This window comes from Sarcophilus harrisii, chromosome 4 (assembly GCF_902635505.1).
Source record: "Sarcophilus harrisii chromosome 4, mSarHar1.11, whole genome shotgun sequence".
NCBI classification, from domain to species: domain Eukaryota; kingdom Metazoa; phylum Chordata; class Mammalia; order Dasyuromorphia; family Dasyuridae; genus Sarcophilus; species Sarcophilus harrisii.
Window position 1 is genome coordinate 317,962,374 of NC_045429.1, and position 23,038 is coordinate 317,985,411.

The window sequence follows — 23,038 nt, forward strand, 5'->3', positions numbered from 1 at the left end:
TAAGTATTTATTTTATCACTTTGGTGCACTGTATTACAATTTACCTGTATGTTGGAGTCCTAGTTTTAAAAGGAAGAACAGAGAAGTTGTACTAACTCCAACTCCTACTAGGGCTTAGACAGGCAAATCTATGATTTTCCCTGGAATTTAATTCAAATCTAGACCTTTGGTACCAGCCTCCTCCATATTTCTATATGGAGTTTCCATATTAGGAAGACTATGCACATCTTCTCTAGACAGGAATTTCTGAAATAATACTTAAAGGAAATACTTTGGAGGCCCCAGTTTCCCATCTATATAACCTATTTACTTTCTCACATTAGAGTAATGCTGCTCTACCACCTACTCTTCGGCACCTTTCCATTGATCCTATATAATAACAATTATATTAAAGACATAATATATAATATATATGATATACAACATAAATAATATATATAATATATCAATAATATATAATTACAAATTAAAGAGTTACCTTGTCCTAGATCTAACATTTGTATTTTTTAAAAGAGTCTTTTCAAAACCTAATCTCTCTTTTTTAAATAGCTTTTCATTTTTCCAAATACATGCAAAGATTCACCCTTATAAAACCTTGTAATCCAAACTTTTCTTCCTCTTTCTCCCCTACCTCCTCCTATAGGCAACTAGCAACCCAATATAGGTTTAAACCTCTATTGACCATTATGAATCACTATATTTTCGGAACCTGGGTAATCCTCCTGCATCTCTCAGCAATTTGGAACTCTTCCCAAAGGACTACAAAACCATGCTTACCCCTTTATCCAGCATTGTCTGTACTGGGTTTGTATCCCAAAGAGGTCATAAAAAAGGGAAAAGGATTCACATGTTTGTGGCAACCCCTTTTGTAGTGGCAAGGAACTGGAAATTGAGTGTATACCCATCAGTTGGAGAATGACTGAATAAGTTAAGGTATATGAAAGTTATGGAATATTATTGTTCTATAAGAAATGATCAGCAGGTTGATTTCAGAAAAGTTTGGACTTATATGAACTGATGCTGAGTGAAGTGAGCAGGACCAGAACATTGTATATAGTAACAGCAAGATTAGGTGATGATCAACCATGATGGATTTGGTTATTTTCAACAATGAAATGATTCAAGGCAATTTCAATAGACTTGTGATGGAGAGAGCCATCTGCATCCAGAGAGAGGACTATGAAGACTAAATGTGGATGAAAGCATAGTATTTTCATTTTTTTAAATTGTTTTTTTGCTTGTTTTTTCTTTCTTATGGTTTTTCCCCCTTTTGATCTGATTTATTTTTTTTTGTTCAGCATCACGACTGTGGAAATATGTTTAGAAGAATTGCACATATTTAATCTATAACAAATTGCTTGCTGTCTTGGAGAGGGAGAGAAATTTGGAACACAATATTTTGAATGAATGTTGAAATGTTGAATGTTGAAAACTATCTTTGCACGTATTTGGAAAAATAAAATAGCATTAAATTTAAAAAATATTTAAAAAGCATCTCCACTTGGACTTAGCACAATGGAAGCAGAGAGTATATATCATCATACTTAGAATGAGTATCAAGTGCCTTCGTTGTGCTGAAGGCCACTATTGTATTAGAACAGATTATGAAACTTTGCCAGGTCTTTGAAGTGTTTCTTCCAGTTATATGTGGCAGACCCAGCTTAGGTAGAACCACATAAGATGTAAAGTAGTCATGTGAATTTTCTTAGATTATATGTATTTCTTCCCTTAGATAAAATTCAACATATTGAATATATGTGAATGAATATGTATTCAATAATTTGCTATATAAGTCAATAGCTATCAGATTCACACATTCTGCCTTCACTTCTGTTTTTCTGTTTTTGAGGTTCACTTTTACTTATTGGAAAAGAAAACAAGATGAAGCATTTACACCTCATGCTATTCAGGCTTCAATGAGTTTTCTTCATTAAACTACATTAATTTCAATATTAAAGTTTCTCTATACTGAGTATCATATGTGCTGTGACCACTGGTGATATTTGCCAAAAAGGTAGTCCAACCATGTAGATAATTCTCTTATTTTCTGAAGAATACTGTTGTTTGATTCTTGTTGAACTTGCTAGAATAAAGACTGTTTCCTTTGTACTGAAAGGAAACAGTTGATAGGCTTAACTTCCTTCTCAAATATGCTACAAGAGTGCCTCACATTGCATAGTGAAACCCCAGCAGAGCCCATGTTACACATTTGACTTCCTATATATATGATCTCTATTTCCTGCCAAAACAAAATCCTGAAATTACCTAGAAAAAGAAACTTGAGAAAAGTACACATTGTCATCATCCTGATAGAACCCCTTCATTTGCTCAATGATTTTAAAGGACCTCAGAATTGTCAGTGATACCAGGTAGAAAAGAAAAGCACAAAAGTTACTGTCTGGGACTGTTGGAATCTTTTACAAAGTGTGAAGACATTGGAGTTGATTTGATCTGATTTTGGGCCAGAACTTGAAACAAGGTATTAGGTGGAACTGATTGAACAATGCTTGTGTTCACACCTTTAGAGAGCTCAAGTATCTAAGTACTCAATGGAGTTCACATGAGAGTTCAGGGCTAGTATGAGAGCTGAATTCACACCTTCCTTAGGACCAGAGAGCACTCTGGGAGATAACCCAGAATCCCTCTCCCTCCAGAAGGTGGAGTTAACCTTTGGGAGATCACAAAAATGAAGGAAGCTCTTGGAGCGAAAGGGGGAATTTCTCCGGAACATCAACAGGACTCTGAGACAGAACACTCTGGAAGAAAAGACTACTCGCCACAGACTGGAGATTGAGAAGCCACGATTTGGAGCTGACTGGAGACTGAAGAAAGCAGAGGCAAGAGGCCAAGGACAAAGCTGCAAGATCTCTTGGAGCCAGGAAAACCTTCACATTTTGACTTTTACAAACTGTTAAGAAAATATGTCCTTGTTTCTCTCTGGAGAAAGATTTGGATCTGAATGAATGGAACTTAGTAGGAAAGGATCTTTGTCAATTCTGTAATAAAAATGGCCCTAACTCAATTTCTAAAGACATGTTTAATACATATAATTTAATACAACTGGCCATAAGAAGTTAAATTTAAGTGTTAAAATGAAAAAGAAGAAAGTGCCAACTAAACTAGGTGATAAGCAGGAAAATTCAGATAATGGAGTTGAGTACAATCCTGAGTGTGATACTTCACAGCAAGAGGAATTAGATCATTCCTCATCTGAGGAAGAAGAGGAAGAGAAAGAGGCAGCTTCTCCTGTGAAGCAGAATATGACAAGATTAGAAGAAGCATTAATTAAAGCAAAAAATAAAGGAGAAGCTATATCTGATTTCATAAATGTATATCTTGTGATGGAAAAGATTGACTCTTCAGGTCAAAAAGAAAGACAATACACTCCCTTTAGAGCATGGGACTCTTAATCCCAGGGTCGTGGGTTCGACCCCCATGTTGGGCGCCAAAATGTGAAGGTTTTCCTGGCACCAAGAGATCTTGCAGCTTTGTCCTTGGCCTCTGCCTCTGCTTTCTTCAGCCTCCAGTCAGCACCATGGGACTACAAAGGCAAAGAAAATTAAGGATTCTCTTTTTCCTCCTTCCCATAAGCTCAGAAAACCCTGAGCAACGTAGTATCTCACATCATAAGACCTTAAGAGATTCCTTCCCTTCTTCCCTCCTCCCTTTTTCTTCATTCCCCCTTCTTTCTTACCTCCTTTCTTCCGTTACTTCTCTCTTTTCCTTCATTCCCTTCTTCCTTTCTTCCTCTCCTCCTTCCTTTCCTTTTTTTCCTTCCTTCCCTGCGCTTCCCTTCTTCCTTTCCCCTTTCTCTTCCTTCTTTCTCTTCTCAAAACAGATGTTAACATCAAGAAGGAAGAATAAGATGGCAAATCCAGGAATTAGATGAATATAATTACAAAATATTTCTCACACAAAGTCAGATCTAAACAATTGGAAAAATATCAATTGTTCATGGGTAGGCTGAGCTGATATAACAAAAATGACAGTTCTACTTAGTCTACTTGTTCAGTACCATACCAATCAAACTGCCAAAAAATTATTTTATAGAGATAGAAAAAAAATATCAAAATTCATCTGGAAGAACAAAAAGTGAAGAATATCAAGGGAATGAATGAAAAAAAAAAATACAAAGAATGGTGGCCTGGGCAGTATACCATCATGATAAAGTGGCAACTTTATTATAAGGCAGCAGTCATCAATACCATTTGCTACTGGCTAAGAAATAGTGTTGGAACCATGGAATAGGTTAGATACACATGACACAATAATCAATGACTATAGTAATCAAGTATTTGATAAACTCCTAAACTCTAGTTCTGGGATAAGAACTCACTGTTACACAAAAATTACTGGGAAAAAATATGTCAGAAACTTGGCATAGATCTACATCTCACATCCCATAGCAAAATAAAGTCAAAATGGGTACATGATTTAAGTGTAAAGGGTGATACCATAAGCAAATTAGGAGAGCAAGGGATAATTTACCTGCTATATCTTAAGATCTTTGGAGACCAAAGAAGCACTAGAGAACATTATGAAATGCAAAATGAACAACTTTGATTACATTAAAAAGATTTTACACAAAACCAAACCAACACAAGTTTAAAAGGCAAGTACAAAGCTGGGAAAATTTTTTTTATTAGTGTTTCTAATAAAGATCTCATTTCTAATATATAGAAAAACTATCAAATTTATAAGAATACAAGTCATTCCCCAATTGATAAATGGTCAAAGGCCATGAACAATTTTCACATTGATAAAATTAAAGTCATCTCTAGTTGTGAAAAAATGCTCTAAGTCACTATTGATTAGAGAAATACAAATTAAAACAACTCTGAGATGTACCACTTTACACCTCTCAGACTGGCTAAGATGATAATGATAAATGTTGGAGGGTATGTGGGAAAACTGGGACACTAAAGCATTGTTGGTAGAGTTGTGAAATGATCCAACCATTCTATAGAGCAATTTAGAACTATATCCAAAGGGTTATAAAACTGCATATCCTTTGGCCCAGCAGTACCAATATTGGAGCTGTATCCCAAGGAAATCATAAAGGAAAAGGACCCACATGTGCAAAATATTTGTAGCAGCTCTTTTTGTGATAACAAAGAATTGGAAAATGCATGGATGCCCATCATTTGGGGAAGACCAAATAAGTTGTGATAAATGAAGGTAATGGGAATTATTATTGTTCTATAAAAAATTACGAGCAAGCTGATTTTAGAAAGGCCTGGAAAGATTTACATGAACTGATGCTGAGTGAAACAAGCAGGATAAGGAATGCATTGTACACAGAAACAGCAAATTTATATGATGATCAGCTATGAAAGACTTGGTTCTTCTCAGTGGTTTAGCAATCCAAAGCAATTCCAATAAACTTTGGATAGAAAATGCCATTTGGAGAGAAAATGCTCTCTATCCAGAGAGAGAACTACGGAGAGTAAATGTAAATCAACACATGCTATGTTCACTTCTTTTTTCTGTTTTTTTCCCCTCTCATGGTTTTTCCCCTTTTGTTATGATTTTTCTCTCACAACATGATCCATAAATATGTATTTAAAAAGTTAATATACATGTATGACTAGAAAAAACAATAAAAAGGAAGAATAAGGAGCTCAATCACCCCAAGTACTCAAAGTTTCTCTAGAGATAAAGATCAATGAAATAATGCAAAATCTTTATTAACTTTTAAACTTTTTCCTGCCTTTTTAAGAAAGCAAGCAATACCATTTATCAGGAAATATAAAAATAAAATTACATCGCTGAGAATTGTCTAGTAACTTTCAGGCATCTTGAGCATTTGATTTGCCAGTATGTACCCTCTCCTATAGTCATGCCTTCTTGAGTACAGTTTTTTCCTGACTTGTTACACAGAGGATTACTCACAGCCAGATTACTGATTGAAATATATTATTAGTTCATAACACGAAAGATGGAAAAATTCTCTTAGCCTCAATACCCATCCTAAAGCAAATGAACTGCTACAAAGGACACATTGGACTTGCTTGACACTTCAGCTGGTGGGCTCTCTTGCCAACTGTGTTCAGAAAGCATTTTCACAAAGGAAGCAAGTTTTATTGGCCTTTGTAGTTGATTTACATTCTGAAAGAAGAAAAGGAAAAATAGTAGTTGAAACTAATTTAAGAATTCTCCAGTGCCAGAACAATGATCCTATGCTCAGAGGATGATGAGATATCCAGATTTAAAGTCAAACTTGTAAAGACTAGTTATTTGCTATTTATCCAAAGGAAAAAGGGTGGGGAGTGGGGAGAGGAGAGTGATTACTTTTATCCCTTCCACATCTTGACTTTCCCAATCACTATTTCAATATATTATGGTTCAGCATAAGGAATTAATTGGGAATTTGGGGGTTTTCTGGAAGCTGCAGATGACATAGGAAGGCCAAAAGATAATACAGAAATGTAGGATTGTTATAAAATGCATTCTAATAGATTATGTCATTATACAAAAAGGCTAAATCCTTATAGAATTTCCTAAAGGAAAATTAAGATGAAGGATCTACTTCTATGGGTTTTTAATGGATTTTCCAGATTGTGGAGGCCCAGAAGGGATAACTACATTTATTTTACTTCTTCAGAAGTTGAGTGGCTGGCGAGTCAGGAGAGTTTTCCACCTTATGCCAGCAATCTCCAGTCACAGATATTGCCATCAGCTATTTAGGACTTCCTCCTTTTAAGGCAGCAAATGCCAGGGGTGTGCCTCATTTTATGATGCCAGTGTCCCACTTTTATGAGTTGTATCTGCTGCCCAGCCAAAAACCTGTCTCTCCCTCCTCTTAGAAATTTATCCTAGAAATATTCTAAATGGACTTACATGTTAATGTATAGTACCCTATAGAGTAAGGAGATTTAGTGGGGTGGGAGGGTCTGGCCTACCCTCTTTATTATTGCAAGGAAACAAGCCCAAAGAGCTGGCCCTGACGCTTTTCTAGTTCTTACCTTTGAGTGACTTGCCTTATGTAGTAACAGTCATCTTGAGGCTGAGGAAAGTATATGAGAGGTAATTAAAAAAACCAATCTAACACCTCCAACTCCAGTCTATTAATATGCTCAACACCACAGGTTGCTATAAACTTCAGGTTTCAAACCTTGAAAGGAAAAGATTCAAAGATTCTTCCCCAAGTCAAACATATGTTGAGCTTTTTCTCCTGCTGATGAAGAATTTTGTTAAAGCAAGGGGTACGTAATAACAAGAAAACTCCTATTATAGTGTATCAGTAGAACAGGCTACTTTGGAAGAGTGAGAAATTTGGAAGAAGGTTTCAAACCTTGGAGGGAAAAGATTCCTCCCCAGGTCAAGCATATGTTGAACTTTTTCTCCTGCTGATGAAGAATTTTGTTAAAGCAAGGGGTAGATAATAACAAGAAAATTCCTATTATAGGGTATCAGTAGTATGGGCTACTTTGGAAGAATGAAAAATTTGGAGGGACCTAGACACTGGGCACAAGACTTTCTATTATGAGCTATTAGGAACGCATATGCCTCTGCCTTTAGAGATTAGAAACGAGGAATCAGTGAAGGGTCTAATCTAGCTTTCTGGCGTGAGCAATGGTTCAAGGAAGTACATACTGTGTAAATCTGCAACCAGGTCCCTCTGGACAGAAGCCAACTAAGTAGTTGACACACAGCACTCTTCTCACATGGTGGAATTTACACAAAGGGCCTGCCAGTCCAAGAAGAAACACATCTTAGTGGAGAAAGCCATCTATACCCAGTGAGAGGACTGTAGGAACTGAGGGTGGATCACAACATAGCATTCTCTCTTTTTGTTGTTGTTTGCTTTCATTTTCTTTTCTTTTTTTTTTTTTTTTTACTTTTTGATCTGATTTTTTTTGTGCAGCAAGAAAATTGTATAAATATGTTTATATATATTGGATTTAACATATATATTTTTACTATGCTCAACATATATTGAATTACTTGCCATCTAGGGAAGGGAGTGGGGGAAAGGAAGAATAAAATTGGAACATAAGATTTTGCAAGCATCAATGTTGAAAAATTGTCCCTGCATATGCTTTGAAAATAAAAAACTTCAGTAAAAAAGAAACATATCTTATGTCACTCAGCCCCAGTGCAAACAGGAATAATTGGCTTTGGAGTGGATAGGAAACTGACAGGAAATAGAGAAGCTGCAATGGGAGGATAACCATTGAACCAAATTTTCTGTCCACTCTGAAGTAATTGATGGGGCTCAGTGTCTTCACTCTTGCTACTCAGGTAGGACATATTATGCCAGTAGGCACTGTTAGATGAATCTATTACTTGATGATAGCCCCAGTAGATGGAGCTTGAACTATGATGGTGAGAAATATTTAACTTATTGCCTTTGGGGCCATGTGAACTTTAGGCATTATCCCATCGACCATGTTTACTAGTTTAGTAGCCTGGGAGGTTTCTTATACCAACCACACAGTTAGCAGTTCTAACCTGAAGGGAGAGATTTCCTAAAGCTAGCACAGATGGACAAGCTGTGCTCAGAGGCTAATAATGTGCCCAAGAGAAACAACCTAGCTATTTAAGATTAAAAGAAGGGAATAATAGAAATGGTGTTATATCCAGATTAGAATAGCCATAATTATTTTTTAAGACTTTTTGATAAAATAGTGGCATTTACCATTACAAAAATTAGGGGCTGGAGAGAATTTGAGCTAGGCAAATAAGAAATGCAAATCACCCCCAAGGACTGTTTTGGCTACATCCCCCAAATTTTGGGGTTTTATTCTTGACACTGTCTTTAATGATACAACTTATTGCTTTTATGTTTTGTCTTTTTTGTTGTCTTATTTTTCTGACAAAGACCCCTTTTGGTGTTTTCTTGGCAAAGATACTGGAGTGCTTTGCCATTTCCTTTTTCAGCTCATTTTACACATGAAGAAACTGAGGCAAAGTTAAGTGACTTGCCCAGGGTCACATAACTAGTGTCAAAATGAGTCTTCCTAACTCCAAGTTCAGTACTCTATCCACTATGCCACTTAGCTGCCCCTTGTCCTTTGATCTACCAGTTTTTAAAAATTAAAATATTTAATTTCCAATTGATTTTTTTCTTCAGTAATCCTTTGCTGAATTTAATTTTTTATTGCATTTGGTCATGTATTTAATGTTTTTTTCATTTGTTTGTGAGGTTTAAATGCCCTAATACATGGTCAGTTTTTGTGAAGGTGTCATGTACAACTAAAAATTATGTATATTCTTTTCTATTGGTAGAGATAAAAGAAGCTGAAAATATTTCTATTTTTATTTGAGCATCAAATAAGATGCTCCTTCCCTAGAAGACTAGGGAAGCTCAGCAATAAATCACACCCTTCTCCCTCCTGACACATTTTTCCATAATAGGGAAGAAAAACTGAAGTCTTCTGTCAATCACAATCTTACCATACTTGCAGAAACCTTGATCATACCAGGGACAATCACGGATCTTGGAGGCAGAGTCAGTATGAAGGAAAAGGCATTCTTTATTGCTGCATTCTCCTGAAATAGTACCAATCACAGCTATATTGTGTTCATCTCTTAGAACTCTTCCCTCCATCACATTTCCACACCTATTTATATTAATCTGGGTCCTTACATGGGAAGCGTGGACCTTTCTTCTGAAGTCTTTTACCCTATAAACACTACTAAAGCATTTCCATATATCTCCTATAGATATGTCTAACTTCATACACTTTCCAGAAAAATGAAGAGCTCTACTATTCTATCCTGCTGACACAGTATTAGGATAATAGCTAGTCTCCTTGCCCAACTGGTCTATATGAAGGTTCATGAAGTCCCTCTGATAATATGATATGATAATAATAATAGATATTCACTTCTCATTGACTACCACTTATATTGTACTTTAAGGTTTTCAATGAACTTTATATATAATGTCATTTGATTTTCACAATCCTGTGAGATAGGTGCTATTACTGTCCCCATTTTATAGATGAGGAAACTGAAACTAAAAGGTTAAAGTCATATAGCTAATGAATGTCTGAGGTCATATTTCAAATCACTGCCTCCTAACTCAATTCCAGTACCCTACTTCACGTACCACTTAACTATTCTCTCCCATAGGGAAGTTACAGATCTAGGTGTCCAGTGATTCAAAAATCTAGTTCTCATCTCATATGAATTGGATTTATTTGGAGGTAAAAACATGTTTCCATAGACATTTCCTTCATATTAAAATTCTAAAATTCATTGCTTTTCATATTTGTATGGAATTAATTTGTATTAAATTGATTATAATTTCCTCAATTTATGGAGGAAATTAAGTGACTTCTGAGGTTAGCCAGTACCATAACCCAAGATACAAATCCAGAAAGGCATCTGTTGAACAGATTTCTGTTTTATATAATGATACTACAGGGAAACAGTCAAGTAGGCAATGAAGGAAAAAGTTATCTCCTGAGCACTGGCTCGATATTTTTAACTAGCAGAATCTGTATGGAGGATTTACTTTTTTAATCCTCTGGCTCTTCAGATGCTTGACTATGCAATTCTCTTTATTATCAGAAGGTGGTGCTAACACACTATTTTCTGACGAAATAATGGCCATTAATTGCTATATCCAAAAATCTTTTGTGAGTAGATCAGATCAAAAAGGTGAGAGACCACCTCTACTTTCTCCATCCCACACCATCTATTCTCATCGACTGTTCCCCCCCTTTCCCTTTCCCTCCCAAAGAAGTCTAATAAAAGTTCATACAAGTGGGATTGGATCTATAATTCCATTGGTATAAGGAATTCTTAGATGAGTTCCTTCTATATATTTGGTATAGGATACAATGTTAGAGATTTCCTTAGAGCACTGAGCTGGTAGGTATCAAAAATGGGAGTTGATTTGGGTCTTCCTGATTTCAATGATAGCTCCATATTCACAGTACAAAACTGCCTCTTTGGTCACCTAAAAGAAAGGGGGAAATAGGATGCTTTGGATAGGATATCAAGGAAGGACAATGTATTTCCATTTGTTCCAGAAACAAAAGAACAGACCTCTATGAATAATAAAGTCCTGAATGGTTTCAAAGAAAATCAAAGATATACCTAGCTTTTAAGGTTGATGTCTTATCACCAAGACCTGCCATAGGACATCCACTGGGACTGGGTCAAATCCTATCTTTATAGCTTATAGCCAATATGGCCTCAGACAGGTCACTTACCCTCCTCCTTAAGCCTTGGTTTCTTCATTTGAAAAATTGGGGTATTAGACTTGATGTCCTCTTAAATCTTTGATTTACAGATCTATAATGCCATAACTACTATAGTCAAGAAGATACTATTGTCAAAGATAATCCTTAAGTCTGATCTCTTATAACAATTCTTACCATAGTGAGGATGATTCTCCTCTTGATCAGCTGGATTGGAGAACCTCTCATAGAGCTGGGCATTAACTCTGGCTCTGTAAAAATGGCCGTCTATTGGCTTCCTGATTAATGATAAACTCTATTTTGCTGAGATGACCACAATTCTTTAGATTAGTTCCCATGGTCCCTATCTCAAAGAGATAAAAAAAGGGAAAAGGATCCACGTGGAAATATGTTTGTAGCAGCTCTTTTTGCAATGACAAGGAACTAGAAATTGATTGGATACCCATCAGTTGGGGAATGGCTGAATAAGTTATGGTATATGAAGGTAATAGAATTTTATTGTTCTATAAGAAATGATCAGCAGGATGATTTCAGAAAAACCTAGAAAAAGCTACATGAACTGATGCCGAATGAAATAGGCAGTACCAAGAGAACATCGTACACAGTAACCACAAGATTATATGATGATCAACTGTCACAGATTTGGCTCTTCTCAACAATGAAGTGATACAAGGCAATTCCAATAGGCTTGTGATGGAAAATGCCATACACATCCAGAGAGAGAACTTTGGAGACTGAAAATGTAGATAGAAAAAACAAACAAACAAAAAATAAAAATACTTTCTTGTGATTTTTTTCCTTTTGGTTTTTCTTGTACAACATGACAAATATGAAATTATTTTTAAAAGGATTGCACATATTTAACTTATGTCAGATGGCTTGATGTTTTGGGAAGGGGAGGTGGAGATAAGGAAGAGAGGGAAAAAATTTAGAACACAGAGTTTTACAAAAATTAACATTGAAAAGTATCTTTACATGTATTTGGAAGAATAACATTCTATTAAAAAAGAGATTAGTTCCCATGACTAGGGGGTTGTATTAAGGTATTGGTCCTTGGTTTCAGGGAGGACACGCACTTATGAAGGAATGATTTTTAAGATGGACCCAATATATTCTCTAGGACTTCCAGTTAGGAGGTGTACTTTTATTTCCCCAGGAGCTTCCCAGTCCCACCACATGAAAATGATGATCAAAGTGAACTTATCTGGGTAAGTCTGAGATGACACTTCAAAAACTTTACTGACTCTTTGTCTTTTGTTCCTTCCCTGATCACAGACATTTGACCAGCAATCACTGATCCCAAAAGATGCATATGTGCAACCTTGGAGGCTATCTTGGTAGTTAAAAAAATCTCCTGGGTTTCTGATGGATGCCAGCTGGCCACCAAATCATGCTTTCTGCAATGATGCAGCTTCTCTGAGAAGATGATCCCTTCTGGGAGAGTGCTATATCTGAAAGGACTAAGAAAACCCATGCTATCCCTCCCAACTAGCTGAGAGAGCTTGATTTTGTGAATTTGTTCAGATAGACAGGTCTAAGGGAAGAATAAAACTATTCCACATTTTCACAAAGTGGTTTTTAATCTCTCAGGCAAGTATAATTGGAATGATGTGCTTTTTGCTTCATGTTTTAAGTATTTGTTACTATGTAGTTATGAACTCCTGGTGTTTGAAGCATTTTTAAAAAAAATTTTTTTAGCAAAGGAAAAAATAGCTACTTTGTATTTAATATCAACTTTATATATCAAGTAGCTTTTCCAGAAGGGATACTGTTGGTCCCTTATAGGGGGGACCCTAGTCATGAGCCATACCTAAGATTTATTTTAAGAGATTTTCTCCCAGGAACAAGCCAGATGATTTGAGAAAAAGGCTAATTCTTCTGTTTTTAGAGGTCAGGTCCTTCCCCAGGATGGAGAAAAGGGAACAAGAATTTATGAAGTGCCTGTTATGAGCTAGGCACTGTGCTAAGTGCTTTACAATATCATCTTACTTGATCTTTCCAGCAACCCTTCAAGGTAAGTGCCATTATTATTCCCATTTTACAATTGAGGAAACTGAGGCAGACAGAGGTTAAATGACTTGCATTGATGCTAGGCTGAAGCACTGTGCCCCCTTTTCCCTGGAAGAGGACTGGCCTTCCCGAAGTCCACAAGAATTGGGTTGGAGTTAGCCTTCTTCTATTTAACAAAAATCCTCAGTGATAAGGAGAAAACTCAAATCAGATGAAGCCAGAAAGTATTTCATGGATCAAGGATGATATTTTAAAAATATACATAAAAATGGTTAGCAAGTTAAACAGAATACACACTTTAAAAAAATACAGTAGACATTTATCACCTTTTTTTTTCCAGATGAGGAAACGCCAGGCCCTGAGAAGGGTTGTGATTACTAAAATAGTAAGTGACAGAGTTGGGATTTTAACCCAGCCTGTCTAACTAGATTCTTCCAGCTTTCTATTTCAGTATGCTAATAAGAAGGGATATCTTTGTAAAGACCTGCACAGAAAATTTCTGCACTGTATTTTGAAGACTGTAGGTGGTTTTCCAGTACACACACACACCCTTCCAACTTTCCCTTGGGAGACAGGACATATTGGTTATTGTTTTCATTCTCAAGGAAAACCAAAATGACATCACTATGTTGGGTTCAAACTACAGTGTGTTTGACTGTGGCTGATCAAACCAATAGGAGCTCAAAATATTCTAGCACAGGTGGGGCACAAATATTCCATAGACAGGACATATACTAGATTCTCTTTGCAGCAACTTGTAGTTTACATTTCTCTGGGAGGTGAGGAGAGGAATTATCAGTGACAGGAGTCCTTTAGGAAACTACCTAGCAGCTCTGCATCCTGGGATGCCTATACCATTGAAAAGTTTGTTTTACCCTTCCTCCCTGAATTTCCTTCCTTTTCTCAGGACCAAATTTCACGGAGAGTCCCTTAAACTCACTATTCAGCTCTTCCTTAGTAGGGTACCAAAGGAATGGGCACTAGCCAGGTGAACATGAGCACCAAAAAAGATGCATTACCAAATTTGGAGTAGAAATAACACTCGGGCATCTTGGTGACGTCATATTGGTGCAGAAATTTGCAGCAGTCGCTCTTCTTACAAAGCCCTCGCAGCCAGTGTTTACATACTACTGTCTTTTCCCCATCATCATGCCGGAAGGGACAGAGCTTGCCTAGAAAATATAGATGAACCCCAAGAAAATCATGCTTATCCCTAGCATAGGCTCACCTTCACTTACTCCTCCAAATGACATCAATATTTTGGGAGGAAGAAGCGTAGGGATGTTTTAACTACTGATTTCCCCTTTTTTCTCCAACTGTACTTGTATCTTCTCCCTTTGAGATGTTTAGACACTTTTTTTAAGATTAAAGGAAGAAAACACTTAAAAAGGAGGAGAAAAAACATGAAAAGCTAGGCTACAAAAAAGGGGGAAAGGTAATCCTACTTACTACCTAGCAAAGTATAGCATTATTATAATAGATCTATTCTATAAAACTTAAGATTAACTCCTACCTGGTAATATTACATTTAATGGCCTATTATTTAAATAGAATTTTTTCTTATTGCTGATAATAAAAGGAACATTTAAATTCTTAAGTTTTCAACTCAGAATGTTGTCAGGAGGAAGGGAATCCACCTAAACTATCATTTGATATCAGACCTAACCAAATATATTTCTCTCATTAGTTTTTAATTCCACAATTAAAATTTCATTCCTAAGAATAGTAATACCAGTATTATATGCAAGAATTTTATATTTTAATAAGGCCCCCCAAGTAGTTATGGCACACATTAAAATGTGGCCAGTGTGGGAACAGCAATGTGACTTCCAGCTGCAGTCCAGATGTTCCCCAAATGGGGCAATACCACTAAATGCCAGAATGTGATTATAGTCCTCCCTAGTCCCCTAGACTATTGTAAAATAATTTTGAAAATGACTGTACTAAGAACAAAAAAAGGATGTGGGGTGAGATAATAGGGCCCTGGAAAGAGAGGTAAGAATAGATTAGGTAACCTCACCTATTCCCATGGCTTCATCTGTAAGTTCTAGACTTCCTAAGCTATATCTCCAGCCCTCACTGCTTTCCTGGTTACTGATTCTGATTCCTAATTGCTGCAAGACTTCTCAACCTGGCTGAGTTTGAACTACCAGGGGGACATCATTATGAAAACTGAATTTTTTATCTTTTCTCCAAAACCTGCTTCTACTTATGGACTTCTTAGTCCACTTAGTCCACTGCTATCATTCTCTAAGTTACTCAGATTCATATTTATTCTGCTACTAGCTTTGTTCTAGTTTTCTTGATTCCTTGTCTGAATTATCGCAATAGTCAAACTGCTATTTCCACTTCCAGTCTATTCAATAAGCTGTTGCCAAATTAATTGTCATCATAAAAAGCTCTCTGAAATCTTTCTAGTCACTACTTTAAAACAAACCAAAAGCTAAAAATTTTCTTGTCATATATCTGGGGAAGAAAAAAATAGTATTATATATAATATAAAATATAACATTTGTACATATGTATACATGTGTGTACATATTCATGCACACACACACACACACATATATATATCTCAAATCAAAAAAAGTCAATGATTGTTGGAATGCTGTCCATACTTCTTAAGTGATTCTAGGCAAAATAAAGAATAAAGCACTTTACTTTAAAGTGCTATATAAATGCTTATTATTATTATTATTATTATTATTATGGGATCCTTATAATCTGGGGTCTTTCTTTCCAGCCTTATCTCATGCTTCTCCCAATCCATTCCAGGCTCCCTTAGCTCTGTGATTATGTTCAGGTTCTATGCTCTCTCTAACATTTCCCCCCTTCCCCCTGGCAGCCCACTCCCTGTCCTCAATCTCTGTCTGTTGAAATCTTAGCCATCCTTTAAGGCTCACCTAAAATGTTGTTTTCTCTGTGAAGCTTTCATCACCTAGCTAGCTGAATGTGATCCCTTCTTCTAATTCACACAACACCTAATTTATATCTCTCTTAGGCATTTAGGTTCTTTTTTACATGATAATGTTCCCTTATCTTCCATAGTAGATGGTAAAGTTTCTTTATGGAAATGACACCTCATTCACCATGGAGCTACATACTTTGAACAGAATAGTATTTGTTGGTTACAGAAGATACAATTTCACTTTACTTGTCATGCTTAGGGCAGTCTTCTTTTAGCTGCTTTTAAATATGCATTTATTCAATTCTTAATCTATGCCAGACACTATGCTAAGGGTTCAGAAGAGGAGGGGAGAGGGAGAGAGAAGAGGGGAGAGGAGACAGGTGACAGGGAAGAAAGACAGAGACAGAGAGAGACAGACACACACAGAGAGACAAAGGAGACAGAGAGACAGACAGAAACAGAGAGAGACAGACAGAGAGACAAAGAGAGAGAGAAAGAAGGAAGGAAGGAGAGAGGGAAGAAAGGAGGGAAGGAGGAAGAGAAAGAGGGAGGGAAGGTGGGAAAGTGGGAAGGTGGGAAGGAAAGAAGGAAGGAAAGAAGGAAGAAAAGGAAGAAGGAAAGGAGGAAGCGGGAGGGAGGGAGGAAATGGGGGAGGTGGAGAAAGAAGGAAGGAAGAAAGAGAAAGATGGGAGAAAGGAAAGAAGAAGAAAAAAGAGAAAGAATAATTTCCACTTTAAATACATTTACTGTCTATCCAGAATTCTGCCCCTATTTTTTTTACTATAGCTAAATTATTTTTATCATTCCCTTTCTTATCTTCTCAGCTCACTATCCAGGAATGGCCTTAGGAACTACTATGACTTAGTTTGTTTTGAGTATTTTATTTTCTTCTCTTCTTCCACAGGCTCAGTAATATTCTTTGGGAAGTCTCTAATATCCCAGAAACAAGTCTGATAAGGTGTTACCAGCTTGCTTTTAAACCTGCACCATGGGGCTAGCAGTGGAATTTCAGACACTGGCCAACTCATCTCCCAGAGCAGCCATACCCAAAGTGAGGCCCAAGGCTCCTAGGAGGTTGATCTCAAAAGGCATAGATCAGGGAACAGGCAAGAGATATGATAATAATTACAATTTACATCATACTTTAAGATTTTCAAAATGTTTTACAAATATTATCTTATTTGAAACACAATAATCCTGATATAAGTACTATTATTATTCCCATTTTATAAATAGGGAAACTGAGGCAGACAGGTGAAGTGACTTCCCCAGGGAAGAGCAAGTCATCTAGGAAGGGTCTGAAGTGGGATTTGAATCCGAGGTTTATTGTTCTATTTATTGTGTCACCCTCCCTTCCATAAGCCAATTGTAGACCTTGTTTCCAATAGAACCATACCTACTTTCATTTCCTTCCCCTCACCCCAATTCTACTTTACTCCCTTTCCTTTCCTTTGTGAGACTAGTGACCTATGACCTTTAAAATTAGACTTTGGCCCCTCAGGATGATTACAACTTAAATGTCACCTGGTCACCTACAGCACTAGGTGCCACTAGAAACATTTCATGCCCCTCTCCTTCCCAGTATGTTAATGTTCAAAATGGAAATTCATTGTTTTATATTAAATTTCTTCTTATGTTCTGCTATGCACATGGAAATGTTCTTTTTTATTCTTTTCTCATCTGGTATTTAAATTTAAAATGAATAAAAATATTAAAATGAATTTTTAAAAGTTCTTAGTTTACAAATTAGGGGAAAAAGATGAAAGAGCTGAAGTCAGACCACCTTCCCTCCCTCAGAGGTGATGTATATGGGTTCTCCTAATAGCCAGCTTGGCCTCCGTCTTCCCCCTAGATCACCTCGTGGCTGCAGCAGATGCCCCTTGAAGGGTAGGTTCTTCAAGCCAGAATAGTGAAAGTTGAATAAGAGTCTTTTCTTCCTTTTCATTTTGTGTGAGACACAGAGTAAGTGAGTTGGGAAGATTCCCAAACTGATTATAATCAGCTTTCTAGTTACCCAGATTTACCACCTCAGTGTCAATCTTTGAATCTTCACTTATCAGCTCACCTAAAGTTAATAAATCAAAATCAAGTATTTGCTAAATAAAGATAGAAGAAAGAGTTTCTCCTTCAAGGAGCTTACAATTGAATGAGCTCATGTAAAATCTTGCTGCTTCTACCTACACATTGCTCATGTCTATCCCTTGTTTTCTACTCACAAATTCACCAAAGGCCCTTATCATCTTTTGCCTTGATTATTGTAATAGCATCTTAATTGTTTCCCTGCCTCAACTCTCCCCACTTTAATACACCCTCCACTCAGTTGACAAAGTAATTTTCCTAAAATTCTGGTTTGATCATGTCACTTTCTTACTTAACAAATCCCAGAAGCTCTATATTGGCTTTATATCGAATATGATTTCATCATCTCATCCTTTGAAAGTATCTGGTTAAAAAATTTTATGAATTTTTTATCATTATTAGTAGAGAATAATAATACATGGGTGCAGCTGTGTTGCACAGTAGAGTGAGAGAGGCTCATCTTCTTGAATTCAAATCTGATCTCAGATACTTTCTAATTATGTGATGCTAGGCAAGTCATTTAATTCTGTTTGCCTCGGTTTCCTCATCTGTAAAATGAGCTGGAGAAGGAAATGGTAAACTTTAGTATCTTTACCAGGAAAATCCCAAATGGGATCATAAAGAGTCAGACATGACTAAAAAATGACTAAAACAAAATAAATGGGTAGTACATGTATGTAATTTAAAAATAAGTATATATATATATATATATATATATATACATATATATATATATTGGGTGTTAATGCTCAAAAAATTATTTACTAATGGGATCACAATCAAAAAAGTTGGGGCACTGCCCTAGCAAATGAAATATTCACCTACTTGTGGTAGCTGGGCAGTGACTTAGGATAGTAGCTGGTAGGGGAGGATATGGAGATATGTTGAATATTTACATGAGGGAGATGGGGAAGTAGAGAAATGCAAGAGGCTGAAATATTATTAACTATTAAACTCTTCTGCTGTTGCCAAGGTAAAAGGGTCTTTCTCTTTTAACACAAACTCTTCAGTTTTCTTTTCTGTGACTTCTTTCCCCTCTCCAAGACTGCCTTGATTACAGGTTTCTTCTGGGGCAGCAGGAATGACCATAAGCCTCAAGAGTTCCTGAGAGAAGAACCTATGTGAAATCTGATTGAAAGTCAATTGAAGTTTGGATTAGAGCCAGAAGGAACCTTTTCTTTGACCATAGAAAACTACTAACTATGTCAACAGGGAAGACCAAAACACCAACTCAGAAGAGGACAAAATGTCCACAGAAGAAATCTTAAAGAGTGATATGAATTAGTCTCAAGCCCAAAGAGGCTTCTTGAAAGTGCTCTTAAAAGACTTTAAAGCAAATAAAAGAGGTAGAGGAAAAAATGAGAAAAGAAATGAGAGGCATGCAAGAGAGAGTCAACAGCTTGGAAAAGGAAGGCAAAAAATCGACTGAAGAAAACAACTCTTGAAAAAAATTACAACTGGCCAAATGCAAAAAAAAAAAAAAAGAAAAAGAAAAAAAAGAAAAAAATCCACTGAACACCTTCAAACGTAGAATTAACCAAATATTAAAAGAGATACAAAAGCTAAGTGAAGAAAATCAGAAGGTACCTTCTCTCTTTGAGACCATCTAATCCAACACCCTCATTTGCAGTTAAGAGAACTAACTGTCTTGTTTCTAGTCATGCAGATAGTAAATTGTCAAAAGGATTTGAATTCAATCACTCTGGCTCCAGAGCTTTCTACTTTCTTTCTTTCTACTGCATTATGGAGAGAGTTGTCAAGTGGGGAAAGAAACCTTTTTATAATCTTTCAGATCACACTATGACACTCCTGAAGCCAGATTTGAATTGAGGAAGATGAGTCTTTCTGGACTGCATTTTAGCTATTGTGTCATCCAGCTGTCCTGGATAAAGGTCTAGTTTATCCTTCTCAAATTCCAAGTCACTGTACCTTATTCTGATCCTACTACCTCCTTTCTGTCCCACCTCTTTCCCCCAATCAACTCAAATAGATTTGAAATGGATTAGACAGATTATATTTCTTAGGCATTTACTTCCCATCCAGACCATGCTATTTCTTTTCAACTCACCTTTCTCACAGAGGCCTTTGAGAAAGAAGGTACATACAGCCACCCCCGATTCTAGAAGTGAAGAAGAAAATAACCTAAATTATGGAGTTGGCTTCTGTCCTTACCTCTCACTTTTAAAAGAGGAAGAAAGAAAAAGAAAAACCTTATTATTCCAGAGCACCCCTAAACTGGAGCCCATTTGTGGCAGGCATTAAATAACCACTTCCTAAAACCTCTTCCTAAAACATTCCTAAAACATTCACCACCATCCTCAACTGCTGCTCCCTCTTCTGTCTTATAAAATCTTTTTTCTCTTTGCTCAACTCTCCCTCTCTTAACTTGTGTGAGAACACTGGCTTGGGAATCAGGGAACCCAAGTTCAAATCTGTTCTTTATTGTAATCACCTTATCTTTCAGAATTCTCAGAATATCTCATATGAAAAATGGCTGTGGAGTTGCTGACTTCTTCCAGAGCTCTGGAGAAGACAAGAGGTCAGGTCTGAGCTTCTGAGTAAAAAGATTATTCCTGAAATCCTAGATCAGATCAGGTGGCCCTTGATTTAATCTTCCCTTTCTGAGCAGGGAAGTATGTGCTGGAACATACGAGAAGGGCTAAGCAATCATATAGTTTAGTTCAGGAGTTCTTAGCCTTTCATACTCTAGATCCCTTTGGTAGTCTGGTGAAGCTTATGAATCTCCTCAGAATAAATGCATAAAATAGATATATGGAATTACTAAGAAAACCAATAATAATGAAATACACTTACAACTTTAGTTAAAATTTTAAATTAAGAATACATGGATCCTAGCTTAAGATCCCTTGATATTAGCTAAAGAAATATCAGAAGGAGAAGGGAAAGGCCCCCACTTAGAATTTCATTTCTTCCATTTCCAACTTACTGTCCATTCCTGGGAAGGGCAGGAACCCAATACCTCTTTGGTTCTCCACATCATCCTCAAGATCAAAGGAGATTTTCTCCAACCCAGCAATGAGTTCCTGCATTTTTAGCCTTCTTCCTGGGGTTAGCTTAGGTTTAACCTAGAGGTCCTACAGGTGAATCCTATATATAGTTTATTATAGAGTCAGCTAAAGGGGGGGGGGGCAAACAGTAATTTCCTTTCCTAGTTTCTCACTGGTTTTTCTTTACTTCTGAATCCTTAATCATTCTGTAAGGTACTAAGACCCTTTTGTACATCCACTCTTAGGATTCCAAACACACACACAACCTGCATATATTGTCCAGGTTGCATATAAGTCAGAAAGTGGCAAGGAACAAATGTGAGTGATTTTCTAATGTCTAAAAACTCTAAAAGCTAAAGTTTTTTCTTTCAGTCAGTTAACTCCTTTTCCATCTAACTGATGATCCTTGCCACCTTTAGCTCTTTAATATTCTATAAAACCCAGTAATTCTTTTATTTTTTTTAATCTGTTAATTTGTTTTTTTCCTCTATTCTTCCCTTTGCCTCCCCATTGAAAGGCAAGAAATACAACCTCCCATTATACATATGCAAAAATTTCCACATTAATTATATTGTGGGGAAAAAAAGCAAGAAAAAAAATGAAAAAAAAAAAGCTTCCATTCAAATTCAGAGTTCTTCAGTTCTTTCTCTGGAGGTGGATAGCAGCTTTCATCATGAGTCCTTTGGAATTGTGGTGGATCATTGTATTGATCAGAGTACCTTAGTATTTAGCAGTTGATTATCATCACAATACTGCTGTTAATGTGTACAATGTAAAACATGGATTCTTAATCTTTTTTGTGTGTGTGTCTGGACTCTTTTGGTAATCTGTTTAAGACTATGTATCCATTCTCAGATTAATATGTGTTGCTTACATTTGTAATTGGAAGTAAAGCTAAATTTCAGTTCTAAGTTAATAAAAATAAAAATGGAATTTTTTGTATCCAAATTCATGGACACTCAATATCTATCTGAGGATTTGAACTGCTCTAAAGTTATTAAAGAAATCAATTACATAGGGATAGTTTGCAAGAAAAGTGACTTCTTTACTCTTAAATCCAATAATTCTGCTACTGAGCATGTAGCCTAAAATCCAAGACAGAAGCAAAAATCTAATATATACCAAAATATTCATAGCATTGTGTGTGTGTGCCTGTGTAGCCACGAACCAGGAACAAAGTAAGTGTCCATCAGTTAAAGGATGGCTGAACAAATTATGTGAACGAATATAATAGTATATTATTCTGGAGTAAGAAAAAACCCAACATGAGAGATCTTCAGAGTAACATGGGAAAGTATATAAATTGATGTGGAATGAAATAAGTCAAATCAAAAGAACACAGTGACTTTGGCAACATAAACAGAAAAATCACTAAAAGCAACAGGGACTCTGAGTAATTGATAAAAAAAAAAATAATGGTCCCACAAAACAGATAATAAAACATACATTCCCCCATCAATAAAGAAGTGAAGACTCTCAAGGCATAATGCTAGATTCAGACTTGTTTCAGAATTAGTTGTTTATAGTTAACTGTCCTTCATAGTTGCTAGGAACAGATCATCTCCCAGGTGTGAGGAGGCAGTGGCAATGTGGAAGAGGGACCTGTATAAATCCACAAATAAAAGTGATATAAAAACAAAAGGCATCAATAAAATTTAATAATTTAAAAATCACATTTGAAGGATGGGATATAGTTAAATAAATGTCACCTTGTTTCTTTCATTCACTTAATAAATTAGAATTGTTTAAAAATTTAATTTATAATTCCCAATTCTCTTTCTTCCCTATTCCCACTCACCCCATTCATTGAAAAGACAAGTAAAACAAAACCCATCACAAATATGTATAATCATGCAATACAGATTCTACCTCTCCAA

The 23,038-nt window shown here is 36.3% G+C and overlaps 1 protein-coding gene across 1 annotated transcript; it reads right to left on the reverse strand.

The window, feature by feature from the left end:
* Positions 1 to 5,747: 5,747 nt before the first annotated feature.
* CPSF4L (cleavage and polyadenylation specific factor 4 like) lies at positions 5,748 to 21,706 on the reverse strand. Its single transcript, XM_023502573.2, is given in 8 exon segments — positions 5,748 to 6,108; positions 6,966 to 6,993; positions 6,995 to 7,006; positions 7,597 to 7,690; positions 9,400 to 9,495; positions 14,186 to 14,338; positions 20,222 to 20,272; positions 21,101 to 21,706. Coding segments are annotated over 8 exon segments (675 nt in total). The 5' UTR covers positions 21,204 to 21,706; the 3' UTR covers positions 5,748 to 5,970.
* Between the last annotated feature and the right edge of the window lie 1,332 nt (positions 21,707 to 23,038).